The 18,342-nt window shown below is 41.5% G+C and overlaps 1 protein-coding gene across 2 annotated transcripts in view; it reads right to left on the bottom strand.

Annotated features, from left to right (window-relative positions):
- The window catches only part of PAK5 (p21 (RAC1) activated kinase 5), a 301,165-nt gene that overhangs the window by 20,915 nt on the left and 261,908 nt on the right, over positions 1–18,342 (bottom strand). For both annotated transcript variants that reach the window (XM_054541538.2, NM_001134045.1), the window contains 2 exon segments: positions 8,009–8,500; positions 5,001–5,134 (listed from right to left, as the gene is read on the bottom strand). In XM_054541538.2, the coding sequence (XP_054397513.1) occupies positions 5,001–5,134; positions 8,009–8,500 (626 nt within the window).

Genomic DNA, 18,342 nt, shown 5'->3' on the forward strand with positions numbered 1-18,342 from the left:
ATATCTGAAAAATCTGCAGACAAGGGAAGGAAGTCTTTGGGTTCTGACTCCCAGAACAAAGGCTTGGCACTGAGAATGACAGGGACCAAATATAAGTCAAAGGAAAGAGATCATTATTTGTCAGCTTTTTGGTCATTCATGCAAATGCACTTCCAGGAACTCATTTATTTATTTATTTATTTATTTATTTATTTATTTATTTATTTATTCTTTGAGATGGAGTCTCGCTCTGTCACCCAGGCTGGAGTGCAGTCTTCCTTTTTTTTTGAGATGGTGTCTTGCTCTGTCGCCCAGGCTAGAGTGCAGTGGCACGATCTCGGCTCACTGCAACTGCCACCTCCTGGGTCCAAGCGATTCTCTCTGCCTCAGCCTCCCAAGTTGCTGGGACTACAGGCGCCAATCATCATGCCAGGCTAATCTTTGTATTTTTAGTAGAGATAGGGGTTCACCATGTTGGCCAGCCTGGTCTTGAACTACTCCTGAACTCAGGTGATCCACCCGCCTCAGCCTCCCAAAGTGCTGGGATTACAGACAGGAGCCACTGTGCGGGGCTCCATGAACTCTTAAAAGATAATTCCATAGTCGTCAACAAGCCTCCAGGGTCCCACAGAGTCAGCACACTGAATAGGTGGATGAAGGTTTCAGGTGTGGCTGTTAAATGATCATAAGAAAATCCTTTAACTTCCTTGGGTCTTATTTTCTTCATCTTAGAAATGGGGACAGCCACAGTTTTCAAGGCTGAGCTCAGACAAAGTGGTCTTTGCATCTCTAATCCTCCCTCTGGGACCTACCCTACTTCCCATTCACCCTCTCTCTTCTTCCTCCAAGGAGCTAGAGGTTTTTGTCGCTTCAGTTCCCTTCTCTCAAAAGGAAATTGGACCTAGGAAGTTACTAACAACAAAGTGTGAATGGGTAGTATTTTAATAAATGGACCACGGGAATGAGAAAGGAAGTAAAGCATTGGTTATGGCCTCCCATATCTCATGACTGCACCCCTGTGGAGAAAGTTTTTCCTTCTCCACAGTTTTAGAGGGGGAGGGAGAGGTCAGCTAACTGCCCAAGGTTGTGCAGTTAAGAAATGGCCAGGTCATGATTCAAACTCCACCCCTTTTTTAGTCCAGAACGCATGCTTTCCCACTTTCCCATTTTCCCACACTGCCCTCACCACTCGAATGAGTGGATTTTCCTAATGAGTGAAATAGTTCAGCCACAGAGGAATCTAGGTGAAAATTATTTGGATAGCGCAGGTTGTTCAGTGCCCTCAAAATGACTCATTTAGGCAACTGCCTAACTCATCTATGTGCAAAACTTCTTCCCTATCCCATGTTAAATAATAAATGTAAAAGAGGTCCTAAAGCAAACTATCATCCAAACAGAGGAGACTGCCAGGAGAGACAGAGGGTGTAAATGACCAGAGCCCAAATTTAAGGACAACCTTGTGAAACTCCAGTAATCCCAGGTAAATCTAAGGTCAGCAGAACAAGGAAATGAATGGCTTTGAATTTTCATTTCAGTTTAGTTGATGCTAGAAAATCCTGATGGGATTCAAAAGTAAGGTGTAAAGTGGTAGCCAATTAGGAGAATACCAAAGGTAAAAAGTTGATGAGTATGAAGAAACACATCCTTCCCCTCAGGGAGGATTTGGCCTTTGGGAGGCCGAGGTGGGAGGACTGCCTGAGGTCAGGAGTTCAAGACCAGCCTGGCCAACATGGCGAAACCCTGTCTCTACTAAATATACAAAAAATTAGCTGGGCATGGAGGCCAGTGCTCGTAATTCCAGCTACTTGGGAGGTTGAAACACGAGAATTGCTTGAACCTGGGAGGCGGAGGTTGCAGTGAGCGGAGATAGCGCCTCTGCATTCCAGCTGGGTGACAGAGTGAGGTTCTGTTTCAGAAAAAGAAAAGAAAAGAGGATTCCACAGCACCAGTCTCATACAAAGGCAGGTGACAAGAAATGTTTTTGCCTGAAACAGAGGAAGCCAACAACTTCTGTGTTCTGGGTTTTGTGGTATGTTGGTCATTATCCTGAATGGTTTTCACATGACCATTTTCACATGTGGAAAAACACATTCCTCAGAGGTTTACAGTATCTGCAGCAGGGACAAGCTCACATATACCTTCAAATTAATTCAGAACCAAGAACCACCATCTTTAATAAAATTATTTTCTCTTGAATTGCATGAAATTTGAGTTATCTGAAGGAGGTATAAAGATTCTTTACAGGTTGACTATATCAAAAATTACTTGAATCTAACCCCTAGTCACTAACAGAAAGATCCCATTTGACTGGAACATGTGACAAATACTGCCTAATCCAATGCCTTTGAAATTAGCATGGCCACCTGGAGAATGGTTGATGCATTTCTTCTTCTACTTCTTTTCTGTAGGAAAAAAGCTTGGCATGGAATAAAAAATGCTTCAGTTCTAGAGTAACCTCAAATTCAAATCCTGGCTGTATCAGTTATTAAATGTAGGATACCTTTTAAAATTTTGAGATAGAGTCTTGCTCTGTTGCCCAGGCAGGAGTGTAATGGCGCAATCAGAGCTCACTGCAGCCTTGAACTTCTGGGCTCAAGTGATCCTCCCGTCTTAGCCTCTCGAGTAGCTAGGACTACAGGGACATGCCACCAAACCCAGCTAATTTTTAAATTTTTTTAATAGAGACAGGGTCTCGCTAAGTTGCCCAGGCTGGTCTCGAACTCCGGCGCTCACGTGATCCTCCTGCCTTGGTCTCCCAAAGTATCGAGATTACAGGCATAAGCCACCATGCCTGGCCAATGATATTTTTCCTCTTTGAGTTTCATCACCTGGCAGACAGGTACATCAGCATCTGCCTCATAGAAATATGTGATGGTTACATGATTAATATATAAAGCGCTTGATGGTGCTTGGCACTTTCCCTTCCCTTCTATAACCCTCTGTTTCCTGGAAGTTAGAAGGGTCTGACTTAACAAGATGTTAGGTTAGTGCTAACACTTCAGTATGTATAAGAAATACCTGAGTATTTGGGTACAGCATGGATTCTCATTTAGTTGGTCTGGGGTAGTACCTGAGATTCTGCATTTCTAACAAGCTCCCAGGTCCTCAGACAGCACTTGGAGTTGCAAGGGGTTAGATGTTTTATCAACTGATCAATAAATCATTCAATAAAGCAGTTATTCAATATCTACCAAAGGAAACTCTCTGAATTCTGAGTTTAAGATTTCGAATACCAAATATTCATGGTGTTCCTTGACACACAATTTCTTTTTGCCTCTGGAGTTACTGGGTCTTTAAAAGGGAAATCAGTTGACAATCCTGGATGAGAAAATTAGAAAAGAAAATGGATTTTCGGGACACACTGTCTTAAGTGGTTTCCATGGATACAAAATAAGAATGGAAAGGAACCTTGACAAAGGTAGAGCTGGAGACCTGAGTGGCTGTGTGAAGCTCTGGAAGGCAACAAAAAGTTTTCTCCCCTGAACATATTTTTAACTTTTGCTTTATATGTGAAAAGCAAAAAATGTATATCACATTTACCTTATGCTTAGATCTTTCCAGTATATTTGTTTCTACCAATTAAGATGATCTTACATGTTTTTTTGTTGGGCGTGTTTTATTGCTACACCATCAAGAGTCTGCCAGTTGAATTGTTGGTGATAAATGTCTTCACTCACAACGCTTTATTTTGAGATGGCCTACTCCAGACTGAGAACTGTAGAGCCACGTAACATCTCATTTCAGTGGAGAAAAAACAGCATGTTCTATCCTTCACAGAGTTTCCCAGTACTTTCTTGTTACCTTGTTTTCCACCTATTATATACCCGGATCCACTTTTGATTCAGGCGCCATTTCAATAACATCAGCTAGCACTCAATACCTCTTCCTCATGACAATCCTTCCTTAACTTTTTGGCATTTTATTTACCATCAAAACCAAAGTTAAAGTTTCCCAAATGTAACACGCTATTTTGTATGTCTATTCCACAGAACCTTGCTTCTCCAAGTATGGTCCATGAACCAGCAGCATTGCCATTGCCTGGAGGTTTGCCATAAATGCAGAATCTTACACCCCTCTCTGTTGAGTCAGGATATGCATTTTGATAAGATCCATAGTGATTTATGTGGACACTGAAATTGAAGAGGCACTGTCCTAGCACATATTCTTTCCTCTGCCTTCAATGCCCTTTTCCTCCCACTTGCCTTCTTAGTAAACTCCTATTCGTCTCTCAAAATCCATCTCAGATGTCACCTTATATTAAATAGAAATATTTATTTACTCTTTCTGAGAGAGACATTTAGGTATTCTTCTATGCTACATATATATATCTTCTTAATTCTGCACAGGTATTATAATGTATTTCTCATCAGTGATGTCCCTGAGGGGATATATCTGAGCCACATTCATTTGTATCTTCCGCATCTCTAGAACTTACAAAAGAGCCTGGCACATAAAAGATGCTCAATAAATACTTAATGAAATGGCTGGAACTGGCACATAGGGAGGCAAATAGCTGAAGCAATAGGCTGATAATTAACCATTGTTACTTGCAAGCATATTTTTAAACAGAATTACAGAATTTCTCTGTGCCACCCAGATTCATTATTTTGATACAAAACTTCGAGTGATCCTCTCCCTGTCCCTTCCTTCCCCTGGTATCCTTGGTGTCTTAGCATGCAGCAATGGTAGGGTAACTCAGGAGAATGAAATTTGGCTTTAGAAATCTATATAGGCGACAGGACATTCTATTATTTGTCACTGAAGCCTCATTCTTAGCAGGTTGCTTATTTTAAATCAGTGGGTATTAATGTCCTTCTGAGGGCAGGGAGAACATTAACCAAATGAATGAACTATACATGCCTGAGAGCATAATGGGCCCTCTGGGGAATGTGGGGGAAAGGGTAGTCATATTCCCTGACTCCAAAGTGCCTGCAATTTATGAAGAGTTCATAGTCACTGAGGCTTTATCCTGGAGAAGCATAAGAAGCACCTCGAATTATCTGGATAATAAAGAAGCTTACCTGGTGTGAGTCACAATGTCTGTCAAGGCACCACCTTCTAGAAACTCCATGACCACCCAGAGCTCATCGCCGACAAGGTAGCTGTTGTACATGTCAACTACATTGTCATGGTGGTAATCCCGCATGATCACCACCTGGGGAAACGGGAAAGATACTTTTGACTTGTGAAGATGAAGTTGCTTTTTGTTCTCTTGTGGCCACATCTACAACTGTAAGTAAACTGATTGAGAGGTACTGATTGTGGGGAAGTTTATTCAGAAATCTATTATAGACAAAAAGCATCAAGGGTAGCTAGTAGAAATAAAAGGAATCAAGGTAGCAAATTTGAGAGAAAATGGCAGGTCACTCTGACATTGGAGAGACACAGAGAGAAAATGAAAACAAGTAGAACCAAAGCAAGATATGCATTCACAAGAGGGAGTGTGGTTGACCGTCTGTGGGGATATGATCAGATATCCCTAAGGGTCTCCTTTAGAATGCACTGTTCACAGTCCTCTGCTGGTTTTCCTAGCAAAGGGTCACCAACTCGTAGTAATTGAGGGAATGAGTCCCACAAGTGAATGAAGTAAACTATCTATTGTTAGAACTGGAACCACACAAGACCAACTTAATTTCTCCTTGGAAGTAGGTATGGGTTGAACTTGAGAGATATTTGGGCTGAATTCAAAGAATATATATTGAAGATAAAAATACGTACAGCATAGACATTAAAAAGGCTAAGGAGCCTGCTTGCTGGATAGAGCATCCAGAAATTGCTGCCCTGTGGCTGTTTCCACTCGAGTTTTCAGAGTTAGTGTTAAATAATAAACTGCAGAATTATTTATCAACATCATATTGCTCTGTGTGTTCTGGCATTATGGTTTGGAAAATAAATTCCAGAAATCAGGAATGGTGGACTGGGAAGATGCTGAAGCCCAGTCACCTGGAATGCTCTGTGAGATTTTGAGCGTGTGTAAGAAATAAGCAGCCATGGGAGCTGGAGATGTGTGGAGGCCACTGGGGGCTTCATATGATCGTCCGTGATAAACAGAGTTCAAAATTGCAGCTGAGTGTATTTGTACAGTGCCTGTTTATGGACCAAACACCTTCTTACTTCTCAGAGAATGGGAGTCCTTACAATAGAAAGACAAAGAGGTCAAGCAGTCGTAGATTGTTCTGGGAGTTAGAAGATGTGGATTGTACATGCTTTCCTGGAGACGGACATCTAACACTGATACTCTGACCTGATATTTTAGGACTTAGATCTTTCATCCACAAAAACTTATCTTTCCCCTCAACGCTGTCATAAAATTACTAAAAGAATATTACTCCAAAATACTTTATGTGTTTTCTAACATAATTACTCGTGTTTCCCCACCTATTTCAGAGCTCTTAAGTGATAAGTTTAAAAGGTAAATGAGAAAGTGGAAGGTAAACGTTAAAGTACAACAAATATACAGAGAAGGGTTAATTCCTTAACATATCAATAGCTCTTACACATCAATCAAACAAATGCTAGCACCCTAATTGAAAACTATATACAGAACATATGATTTAGCGAAGAAATAAAAATAGCCTATAACCACATAAAATTAAATTTAGCTACACTAGTAATAAAAGTGCTAATGAAAACAGTAAGGTTTATTCATGTCTAGCAGATGAACAGAGATAACATGACAGTATCGACGACGCTAGTGAAGGTGAAACAGTACTATTGGTGAGGGTCTAGATTGGTACAAACTTTCTGGAAATAAACACTGTATATCATTTCTCTAAAAAAAGTACATATCATTTGATCTGTTCATCCTACTTCTAGAAATCTAATAAATTATTAGATATGAAGCCAAAGACTTATGTGTAACAACACTCACTGCAAACTAATAAAAGTGACAAATTGGAAACAGTGTAAATCAGAAACTGGTTTTAAATATGATACATGTATATGATAAAAGATTATTAAGCCATTAAAATTGTTTTGACATGTAGCTAATAGAATATGTTAATATATTTTATTTTACATTAATAAAAATAAGTAATGTATGCTGATATATTTTATTTAATATTAATTTTATTAGTATTAATGTTAACATTAGGTGAAATTTAGAAAGTCACAAAACCACCTACATCTAAAGTTACCTCAAATTTATTAAATCAGTGACTGATTTAATAAATTTGATACATGTATATGATAGAAGATTATAAGGCCATTAAAATGGTCATTAAATCTATTTTACATTAATAAATATAAGTAATACAGGTCAATATATTTTATTTGATATTAATTTTATTAGTATTCATGTTAATATTAATTGAAATTTAGAGAGTTACCAAACTACATATATAGAGAATTATCCCAAACAAAAGAAATTTGTAAACAGAAAAATATGGAAAGGAAACCCTGAAATATTAATGTAGGCTATTCCTTGACTGGGATATCTGTGGGACATTTTCTTTACTTTCCATATATTCTACAGGAAGAATTCATTATTTTTATAGTTAGGAAAAATATTTTAAAGTTCCTAAAGAGTGATAGTCCATTGGTAAACTGACCCTGGTCTACTGTTTTAACAATTGTTTATGGAGGGTATATTATGATATCATAGTAGTGTAAAATATATACATACTCATGTAGATACAGTGTAGCATAAGAGTTAGAATCTGCTAGACAGAGATTCAGATCCTAGCTCTGCAGTCAACCTGCTTGACCCTGGGCTGATCTCTTAACCTATCTGAGTCCAGGTTTCCTTGTAAAAATGGTGATAACATCTTTCTATCTCACAGAGTTGTTGCGAGGATCAAACTAGATTAATGCTTAGTACAGCGGCTGATACACGTGAAGTACTTTATAGAGGTAACAGCCATATATGTGCATAGAAAAAAGACTAGAAGGAAATATTACAGGGGACGCTATTTTTGTCTTTGTATTTTCAGTGCTTTCCTAATGTCTTAAAATGTACATGTGTATAACTTTTGAAATGGGAAATAAATGTTACAGAGGAGAGAAAGGATGACCCAAACACACCCTTTACCTCATTGAAAAGCAGTTCTCGTCTCTGTTGCTTCCGGAGGTCCATTTTCTTCACTGCAACTTGTTTCCCTGTGTGTTTCTCGGTGGCGATGCATACGATGCCGGTTGAGCCTTCCCCGATTTTGATAAAGTTGTCCAAGTATTCCCTGGGGTCTCCTGGGCTGACCACCAGCTGCAGGGCTGCCCGAAACTGTTCATGGGACACCCTGGAGGGCTGCTGGTCGGAGGAGGAGCCCCAGCTGGGCGGCGGGTAGGTGCTGGATGAGAGGCTGAGGGAGCTCAGGTAGGAAGCCGTGGAGATGTACTGCGAACTGCTCTGCAGGGAGGGGTGATGGTACAAGGTGGCTTTGTGGTACCCAGACGGGTACTGGTGACTGCTTGAGGAATAGCCCGATTTGCTTTGACTTTGAGGTAGTTTGGCAGGGCCCCTGGGGTAGGTGTCAGACCCTGACAGTGGAGGGCTGAGGACCATCTGTGCTCGATCATAATCCACCTGGGAAGACAGACATGGATAGAGAATATTCACATGCTAGATCTGAATGCCACAGCCCAGTGGTGAGTGAGCTGACTGACAGCTGGCAGAATGAGGATCACCAGTGGGAGATGAGAGGATTTGGCTGGGGCACCAACAGGACCGGCCACACCTAGGGAAGGGCCTTCTGTGGTGCACGTGCACCACAGCAGTAGGTTACTTCACGTGTGTCATATCCAAGGTGTACTTGCTTGTTAAGCCCTATTTTCTTGTTCAGGAATGAAAAATCTCATCCCTCATTAAAGGACATTAGTTTTCAGCTAGCATTTTTGGGAGACATTTCAGGGGTAGGAGGCCTTTTCCCATGCTTCTGAATTCACATACTAGACGGTGGTAAGGACATATATGTATAACACAGGTATAACACAGCAGATGTAGGTACAGGGGAAAACATGGCTCCCTGTGCTAAGTGGTGTGAACCACAGGGTGAACATGTGCAATGTTCTCACCAAATAAGTACAAATATAATTGAGAGTGATCAGACTTTGCAGGGGTATCTGTGAAATGAAAATGAGGCTAGACCCCAAAGAGACCCCAGCAAAGAACATCCACTCTGACTTGGAAGAGTGGGATGAAGGGATTTATTGGAGGAGAATGGGGAAACCAGTGAGGGGATTACTGGTATATGATACAATATGTAGGTCCAGCAGTCACTTCCTGGAAAGAATCAGGAAGGAGCTCTGGCCACTCCTGGAATGGCTGAGGCCAGGATGGTAAAGATACCACATCTTGTCATGTGGTATGCTCCTTGCCCAGGGCAGAAAGTGCTAATCCATCAATGCACTCTGTTTTGGAAGATCCCGATGACAACACAGTGCTGGATACACAGAAGGTACTCAGAAAAGTTTTGTTGATTGGACTTCAGGCTCTTTCTTAATGCAGTGCCCCAGAAAGTCTCTATCACTCTACTGGGCATAAATGGAATGGCATTAACTTATCCCACTCCCCTACCATCCACCCCAAGGACGTAGATCTATTCTAGTATAGTAGCTACAAGCTACACGTGCCTATTTAAAGTAAACAAAAATAGATTAAAAATTAAAAATTCAGTTTCTCAATCACATTAGTCACATTTTAAGAACTCAGTAGTTACCACACCACACAGTATACATATAAAACATTTTCCTCATTGCAGAAAGGGCTATTGGATGGCACTATTCTAGATGAATTGATTGTTCCCATGCAGCACATTCATTCTTTTATTTCAAAAATTAATATTTGAGCAACTATGATGTGCTATGCACTGTTTTAGGTGTGAGGGGCAGGGTCCACCAACAGTCAAAATGAATGATATCTCTGCCCTCCTGGGGTTTATGCTCCAGAGAAGGAAACAGATAATAATAAAGAAAACCAATAAATATACAGTGTGTGTTTCAGTAGTAATGAATAATATAAAGAAAAATAAAGCAGAGTGAAGGGGTTGAAAGTAACGAGATGCCATCTTGGATAGGGTAGTCACAGAAGGACTCTCTGAGGGGGTTCCGTTTGAGCAGAAGCCTGGCTGAGTGAGGGAAAAAGCAAGATCCCTTTCCTAGAAAGGGTGGTTTGGGCAGTGGGAGTGACACATGCAGGATTCTAAGGCAGATCCAGGCTTAGTTTTTGAGAAACAGCAGATGCTCAGCTATAGTGGAGAGTGTCCACTAAGGAAGATGGACCGAGAAGCTGCCAGGGGACAGATCATGAAGACCTTGGCAAAGACGTTGGCTTTTGCTCTGAGTGAGGTGGAAAACACTGGGGGTTGCTAAGCAGACAGGAATGACACAGTCTGACTCTCTGGCTGCTGGAGGAGAGACTTTGGTGGCAAGAGTGGAAACAGGGATGCCAGCAGTTTATCACAGTTAATGTGAGCTGAGATTAGGGTGGTTATTGTAGATGGGGTGAGAAATGGTGAAATCTAGGGCAGGATTTGCAGATGGAGCTGACAGGATTTGCTGATGGATTGGATGAGATCTTGAAAGACAGGAATCAAAGATGGCTATCAGGATTTTGGCCTAAGCAACAGGCCATTTATTGAGATGAGGAATCCAGGGGCAGGAACAGGGCTTGTGGGGTGTGATAATCAGCTTCCAAATTGCTCTCAATGACCTGTGCCTCCTGACATTCATATTCCTATGTAGTCCCCTTCTACACTGTATTGGGATCAATCTGAGTGATCAAAGGAAAAGGCAGAGATGATGGCAAGTTCCTTTGCTTTCATACTCACATCATTTATTTTGGCTTTCACCAGCTGCCATGTCATGAGGACACTCAAGAATCCTTTGGAAGGGTTGGGTGCAGTGGTTCATGCCTGTAATGCCAGAGCTTTGGGAGGCTAAAGCTGAAGGATCACTTGAGCCCAGGAGCTCAAGGCTGCAGTGAGCTATGATTGCACCACTGCACTCCAGCCTGGATGACAGAGTGAAACCTTGTCTCAAAAATAATAACAATAATAATAATAATAAAATAGAGAGGTCCATGCAGCAAGAAACTGAGGACTCCTGCTAAGAGCTAGCTAGAAATTGAGGCCTTCTGGCAAACAGCCATGTGAGCCATTCTGGAGGTGGATCCTCCTGGTCCAGTTGATCCTTCAGATGACTGTATCCCTGTTTGACACCTTGACTGCAACCTCATGAGAGATTCCAAGTCAGAACCAATCAATCAGCTAAGCCCTCTCAATTTGTGACCTACAGACACTGTGAAATAGTAAATGTTTGTTGTTTAAAGTTTAGGGGAAATTAGTTGAACAGCACTATTTTTTGCTTCATGAGGCAGTTTGTTTTAAGCCATGAAGTTTTGGGATAATTTGTTATGCAGCAATATTGATAGCTAATACATGGCGGAAAATTAAGAGTTCTTTTAGCCATGTAAAGTTTGAGAGAGTGATTAGACATCCATGTGGAGGTGTCACTTAGGAGACTTAGACATGCCCCAAGTCCAGGGAAGAGTTAAGGCTAAAGACATGAATCTGAGAGTCATCAGCACTTAGTTCATATTAAAAGCCATGGTACTGAATGTGTAAGAGATGTTCTGAGGACCCCAACATCTAGATACCAGAAAGAGCAGAGGGATCTTGCAAAAGAGAGCAGAGAAGGAGTGACCAGTGCTGTAGAAAGGAAACTAAGGAAGCAAGGTGTCCTGGAGCCAAGGGAGGAACGTATTTCAAGAAGGAAGGGCTAATGAATCCTGTCAAATGCCACTGAGAAGTGGGATGGGGCATGTTGCTCATTGGATCTGGTGACATGGTAGAGGCAAGCAGGTGTTTCAAGCTCCTGCCCCACCACAATGCATAAGAAGGTGGTCATTTTATCACATCATGGAGCAATAACTGCACACAGTGGAAAATTGCTACTACAGCACCATTGTCAGTCCCCCAACACTGTCCATTGGTTCTACAATGACAGTGCCTGGCCTGCTGAACATTCAGCAATGCAGCCCTTCCAGCTTAAAAAACACTATACTTTACTAGGCGAATTCACCACTCAGACAGCCTTGGCATCAACCAGCAGGAACCGGAGTAGCTGCTAAGCTGCCCTCCTGCCCTGGTTGCAGAGAGAACACACGCTTTTGAGGGGCATAGGAATGAATTCTGACTGATAATTTTAGTCAAGTCAACCTCTCTGAGTCTTAGTTTCTTTCTGACTCTGATAATTTTAGTCAAATCAGCCTCTGTGAGTCTTAGTTTCCTTATCTGTAAAATGGAACAATAATAATACTTACTTCCTTTGGTCACTGAACTCTAAAGGATCAAATACACACCAAAGTATTCAAACAATGACTGGCCACTAAGTTCTACTTGGTGTTATTATTATATAAAATGCTTAGCACAGTAATGAGAATGCAAAATAAAATAAATAGTAACTGGAATATTATCAAACTAGCTAGCATTTTTTGAAGACATACAATGCCCCTGTGGTATATATATTCCTATACATTAATACTCAAAGCAATAAGACAAGATGTCTTTAACATTAATATATTGAACAATGTATAGGTAAAATATTCAAAAACAAGCTGATTCTTTTCAAAGCCTCTGTATTTGTGCTACACAAGGAAAACATGCATGTGTGGGCGTGTGTGTGTACGATGGAATAGGGAGAGAGAAGTGTCAGTGTAAGTTAAACAACTGGATTCTTCCTTCAGTAAGCTCCAGATTAGTCAAGTCTAGGCTAGTCAGCAAGGCCAGGGTGTGAAGGGAAATAGAGTTTTGGCTTTTATTTCTGAAAGTGTGTCCTGGGAGCCATCACTTGCCATTATCACCCTGTGTCTTCCTTGGAGGACTGGCTCCTGTACTTTCAACGAAATTGAATTCATTCCCCACAAGCATGTATAACTGATCTCTGAAGATATATTAAAAATGGGAAAGCTGCATCCTGCAGGAATCACAAACACCGCTTTGCACTAATTCAGGCCACTTTTCTTCCTTATCACCTGTCAGCAGCATTATCAGAGTCCACCCTTAACAGCCAGCATATGACATAAAGAAGAAGCCTGACTGCACCAAGGGGACAATTTCTAGGCAAAGATGGAATGCAGAGCTCTTTGCTGAAAGCTAACCATCTTCAAAATTATGCCATGAGACAAAAAGGTGCTGTTGTCTTTCATGGCTGCTGGTAAGAGGTGCAGACTCTTAAAAAAGCAATGGTTGAGGAACAGCCAGTATCACAAGAGACAATGTTTTGAATGAAACTCGAGGCACACTCATCAGAGAATGAACTGTTCACTTCAAGTTAGGGAACATGTGGTCTTCCCTCAGAGGACAAATAGCTGACTCTGTGAAGGGGAAATGCATGGGTGACCCCATTTGGGGCCACCAAGGCGCTGAACCATTGCCTTCTGTTGGATCTTAACCCACGTGGGGTTCCATGATGGTGCGTATCACCGGCCCACACACTTTCAACAGGTCTTGTTCTTTTTATTCTGGGAATCAAGCTGGGGGCAACGGAATCCCATTTTGTGGTTGATAAAACGGAGGCACAAGGAGACGAAACTGCCCCCAAGCAATCCAGGGCAAACAACTCCACACTTCTAAGGGGACAACATAATCTAGCTCTTCTGCCCGGGTCAGTCCTTCACTCCCAGCAGGAGGGCGACCAGCACATTGGCCCACAGGCCGGCTCCCTTGCCTGCCTTGGCATTTCCAACATTCATTGTCACCTCCCTGGTCTGTATAATCAAGGCTGGGCATTCTCTCCTCACTAAAATACACGGGGGTTCTCCTAGGAGCCATTGTGGGGCCTCTTCTGTCAAGCAACTGCTCTGTTAGAAGTATATCCTTGCAGTAGTAACAAATATTTATAAGAATAATGATGTTTGATATTTGTTGAATGCTTTCTACATGGCAGGGACTGTTCTAAGCACACTATGTATATTCTTGCATGTAAACCTCAAGCTGGACAATTAAATAAGCTCTGTAATTCCTCCATTTTATAGATAAGAAGACTGAGGCACAGTGGATTTAAGTAGGTCATGCAAAGGTCCCAAAGCTACAAAGAAGGGAGAACTGGGATTAAAATCCAGACAGAGTAGCTTCAGTACTTGGGTCCTTGAAAAATTAACAGAGCTAGGCATCGATGCGGGGGGGGGGGGGATGTGGTCTTAACAGGGGTGGGCAGAGCGGGCAATGATGATAACCACAGAGATAAAGCCTGGTCAGGGTGTTTCACTGGGGGCCCAGATGTTTGGGCAGCCCGGAGCAAAATGCAAGAATTGGACCAGAACATGATGGATGATAATGCCTAGGAGAGGGAGTGAAAGACAAATTAAGGGCTTTTTTTTTTTTTTTTTTTTTGGCTTGTTTATTTTGAACAGTTTTGGCTTAGAGAAATGAGCTAAAAAAAAAAAAAAGGAGTAGTCATCACAGCAAAACGAGTTGATTATCTATGTACATCATTCATCATTTTCCTTTTTGTTTTGGTCAAAGCAGAACTCTGCATTGTTACAACACCACTCAGACTTTCTTCTGTAAGTTCTTTCAAGGAAGAAAGTGCAAACTTTCTTCTGTGATGAGACCTCCTTGCCCTTTCACATTGCTCTTGGACTTTCATAATCATGTTAAGTGTTCCATTCTAAGTTGTCTTTCTCATGATAGCCTACATTTGGAAGGCAGAAAACATAAATGATGAATTTGTCCATTCCTACTGTTTTACACACACATGTTCACGCATGTGAGAAAGATGTGCAAAGCAGTCCAGGTTAAACTGTGCAATCTTTTCTATGAACTGATTTACAAATACATTCTAGAAAAAAAATGAGTAGGCTTGAAGTTCATAAAAGCAGACCTATCTTTGGTATTGTGAAAGGGATTTGGGATCTGATTATTTAGTGAAACCACAATGCAGTGGAATTGGACCAGTGAAAGGAACGATATTTAATAAGCAAATCCAGTGTATCTCTTATCACCCATGATCCAAACAATTTCCAAAAGATTTATGTACATAGTTTACCCTTGCAGACCTTACAGCAAGGGCACGGAGTGCAGAGCAAGGGTGGGAAACTGCAACGTAGGAGAAAAAAACAACAAAGGCATTCTTCCCATCTCTCCAAAGAGAACAGTGCTATGATTTTGTGAAAGAGTAACTCCTTACAAAGGAGACCATGGTCTGCAAAGTTTTCAGGGGGATTTCCATATGGCATGAGGTAATGAGAGAAGACCAGGTCAATCGTCTTGCAAATTATCACCCAGGCTGCTAAACTGCTTAGCTGCAGGGTTACCAGGTCATTAACTGTCATTGAAAATTGGATACATTTTAAGAAGGAATTCTCTCTACAGGAATCTTTAGAAATATTGACAAAATGAACAAGCAGTCGTGATTGTGATTTCCTTTATTTTTATTTTTTGAAATGGCTAATAACATACACTTGTTTTTTAGCTTCCTGACACTTTTTTGTATACCATATAAATTAATTCTTTAAAAAATGTGCTTTGTCATGTCTCTATTCAAACATGTTCAAAAAAGAAAAAGAGCAAAAAAGAATATATTATATAAGGGAATAAATAATCCCCAGTTAACAACTCAGCCGGACTACCTTTCTACAATAAGCTCAACATCTCTAAAGATAGGGTCAGACACAGGCTTGTGATGTATCAAAATTATAAATAATTATGGCGATGAATTCATTTAATCAATCAATTTCACCAGAGGTACGCTGGGGTGGACGGGGCATAAAACTCCACACAGCTATCAATTGCTCTGATTACAGCTGGCTGTCAGCCAGAATTCCCCTGATCCATGTTAGTTAAATGCACATTAATCTGAATTTGGCAGTGTAATCAAGGACCTAACTGAACTGTGAAATTGAATTCTGCAGTAGAACATAATTTGACCATTTTATGCCAAGGCTGGGGGGGAAAAAAGCTTGGTGAGGGGAGGGTGGGAGAAAGAAGAGAAGGAAAAAAAAATCCTGCAGGAGCATCTATTTGGTACTGTGGCCTCCTGTTCTGAGGGGCCGTGGCTGGAGCGTGCTCGACTGGGGTGTGTGGACACGGCCACAGTGTGGGGGTCTGTGCCCACAGAATGAGGACTCGGAATGTTCCGTGAAGGATGACGAGTTACAGGGAGTGGGCGGCAGCTGGTTGCAGCGCCTGAATGTGATGCTCCAATACACCTTTTCAGAGCACAATAAAACAAAGACTGCTCATCTCAAAAATGAAAACGCCAGGCTGGGTGCTGCTTGCTCGCCATAAATCAAATGCAAGATAAAAGTGAATCACAGTCCTCTATTATCTGAGCATGGAAAGGACATCTTAAATTGTCCTGACTTGACTCAAAGGAAAATTTAACAGGACCAGGCTTGGCTTTGGGAAGGGAAAACGACTGCTTGTAAGAATTCTGGAGAGAATCATTAACTTGCATTTTCTGTAGGGACATGATAGAGACTGGCAATTAGGGGAATGGGATTCATTAAACCCTATGACTCATCTGTCTCTCTGGTTGTGCCCTGCAAATGCACACTGAGAGTTGGACAAGCGGCTCATGACCCTACAAACTAGCAAAGCCTAGCTATATGAGGCAATGAATAAATCTGAGATGTGCAGGCTCAGGCATACGGGTATTCCAGGCTCTTCCTCCACCTCTGAATTGACATATCCAATTAACCCCCCACAGTTGCTGCTTCAAACCCAAAGAATGCGTCTTCTATTCAAGAGCAGTGAGACAGAGCAGATTGGTCTGACCTGTGATCTGTCATCGCCTACAGTGATGTGGAGGGACTCTTCGTCTTTGGGGATTGGTTTGCAGCCTCAGAATATTGTTCAAATATGTCAGGGCCTCCGACAGAGCTAGGAATGGACAATGCCAGGTTGAATTCATTTTGTTTTTAATTTGGTAATGGGAAAACCCATTCGTAATGACTGAAATACAATTTATTTTGAATCACAATAGCATTCATGGGAAGAAATGTCCATTCACATGCAAAGGACACCTAAAGTCTCCATCAGAAGGGACAGATGTTAGAGATAGTGCACTTAGTCAGTCCTTGGATGTTTTATGAGCCTTAATGAACACCCTATAGGTAAAGAAAACAAATCTAAATATATCCATTGTTATATTAAGTGATCAAGTGCTTCTCTCTTTCCCCCTCAGATTTTTAGTGCAGCCCATCAGTTTTCACTAGCACTGTCATTCCATAACCCATCAAACCCTGAATGGATCTCTGAACCGAGTTCTGCAGGGATCCTCAGTAGAAAAGAAGTTGCTGTTTTGTTGTTGGAGCCATGGTTGAATCTGGGCATGGCAAGTACCACAAAGAATAGTGAATCATTAAATTATTGATGCGGGAAGACTGGGCCCACTGGTTCAAGTGCTTTTTCATTCCAGGGAAAGCAAAGTGATAGCTAAGCAGTGAAAACACATTGCACTGTTGACCCCAGAAGGAAGTGCCAGGAAATCACACCATCCTTTTCTTCCCATCCTTTTTTGTTTTGTTTTGTTTTGTTTTTTTAGACAGGGTCTCACTCTGTTGCCTAGGCTGGAGTGTAGTTGTGTAATTATAACTCACTGCAACCTCGAACTCCTGGGCTCAAAGGATTGCCTTGGCCTCCCCAGTAGCTAGGGCTACAGGTGCGTGCCACCATGCCCAGTTCAAAGTAGGTACTGAAACACTTTAGAGAGATGATGGAACTGACGCACAGAGAAGATCACACAGCTATTAAGGGCTTGAATTCAGGGAATCTGATTATAGAACTTGCATTTTTCTGTAACGGGTAAGAAAATCTGGATTATCTTTTAAAAAATCAAACAAGACTACCGCTTAAGGTTGAATAAATGCATGTGAGCACCTAACACTTGCTTTACAGCCCTTAGTTCCAGCTTTTACCCATGGTTTACACTCTGGGTGGCATTAAGGAACTTTTCAAGGATTCCATCCTACCAAGAACAGGAAGAATAAACAGCATTCCATGGGCACTGCAAATCCACCTGTCAGTCACCACCCATTCTTCACCAGCAAGGTGAGGCTACCTGTAGGATTTGTGTCTGGGCCTGGAGACTTCATGTCCACCTTTCTGTCCCTGGATTTTCTTCTATGGAAATGAGAATATTCTGGAACACATAGACTTTGCAGTCAGTGGGACCTAGTTTGGAATCCTGACTCAGTTATTTGCCTTTATAAACTTGGGGAAGTCCATAACGATTTGGAGTCTCAGCTTCCTCAACTGTAGAGGAGAGGTGATCCTGAATTCTTCTGGATTGCGAAGATTAAGTCGAGTCACGTTTGCAAAATGCTTAGCACAGTGCTTGGAACACAGTAACCCTCACCTCACTGCCACCATTCATCTACATGCTCCACATGTAGACTGATGTATAGACTACTCATATTAGTAATTA

Source organism: Pongo abelii, chromosome 21, assembly GCF_028885655.2.
Source record: "Pongo abelii isolate AG06213 chromosome 21, NHGRI_mPonAbe1-v2.0_pri, whole genome shotgun sequence".
Lineage (NCBI taxonomy): Eukaryota > Metazoa > Chordata > Mammalia > Primates > Hominidae > Pongo > Pongo abelii.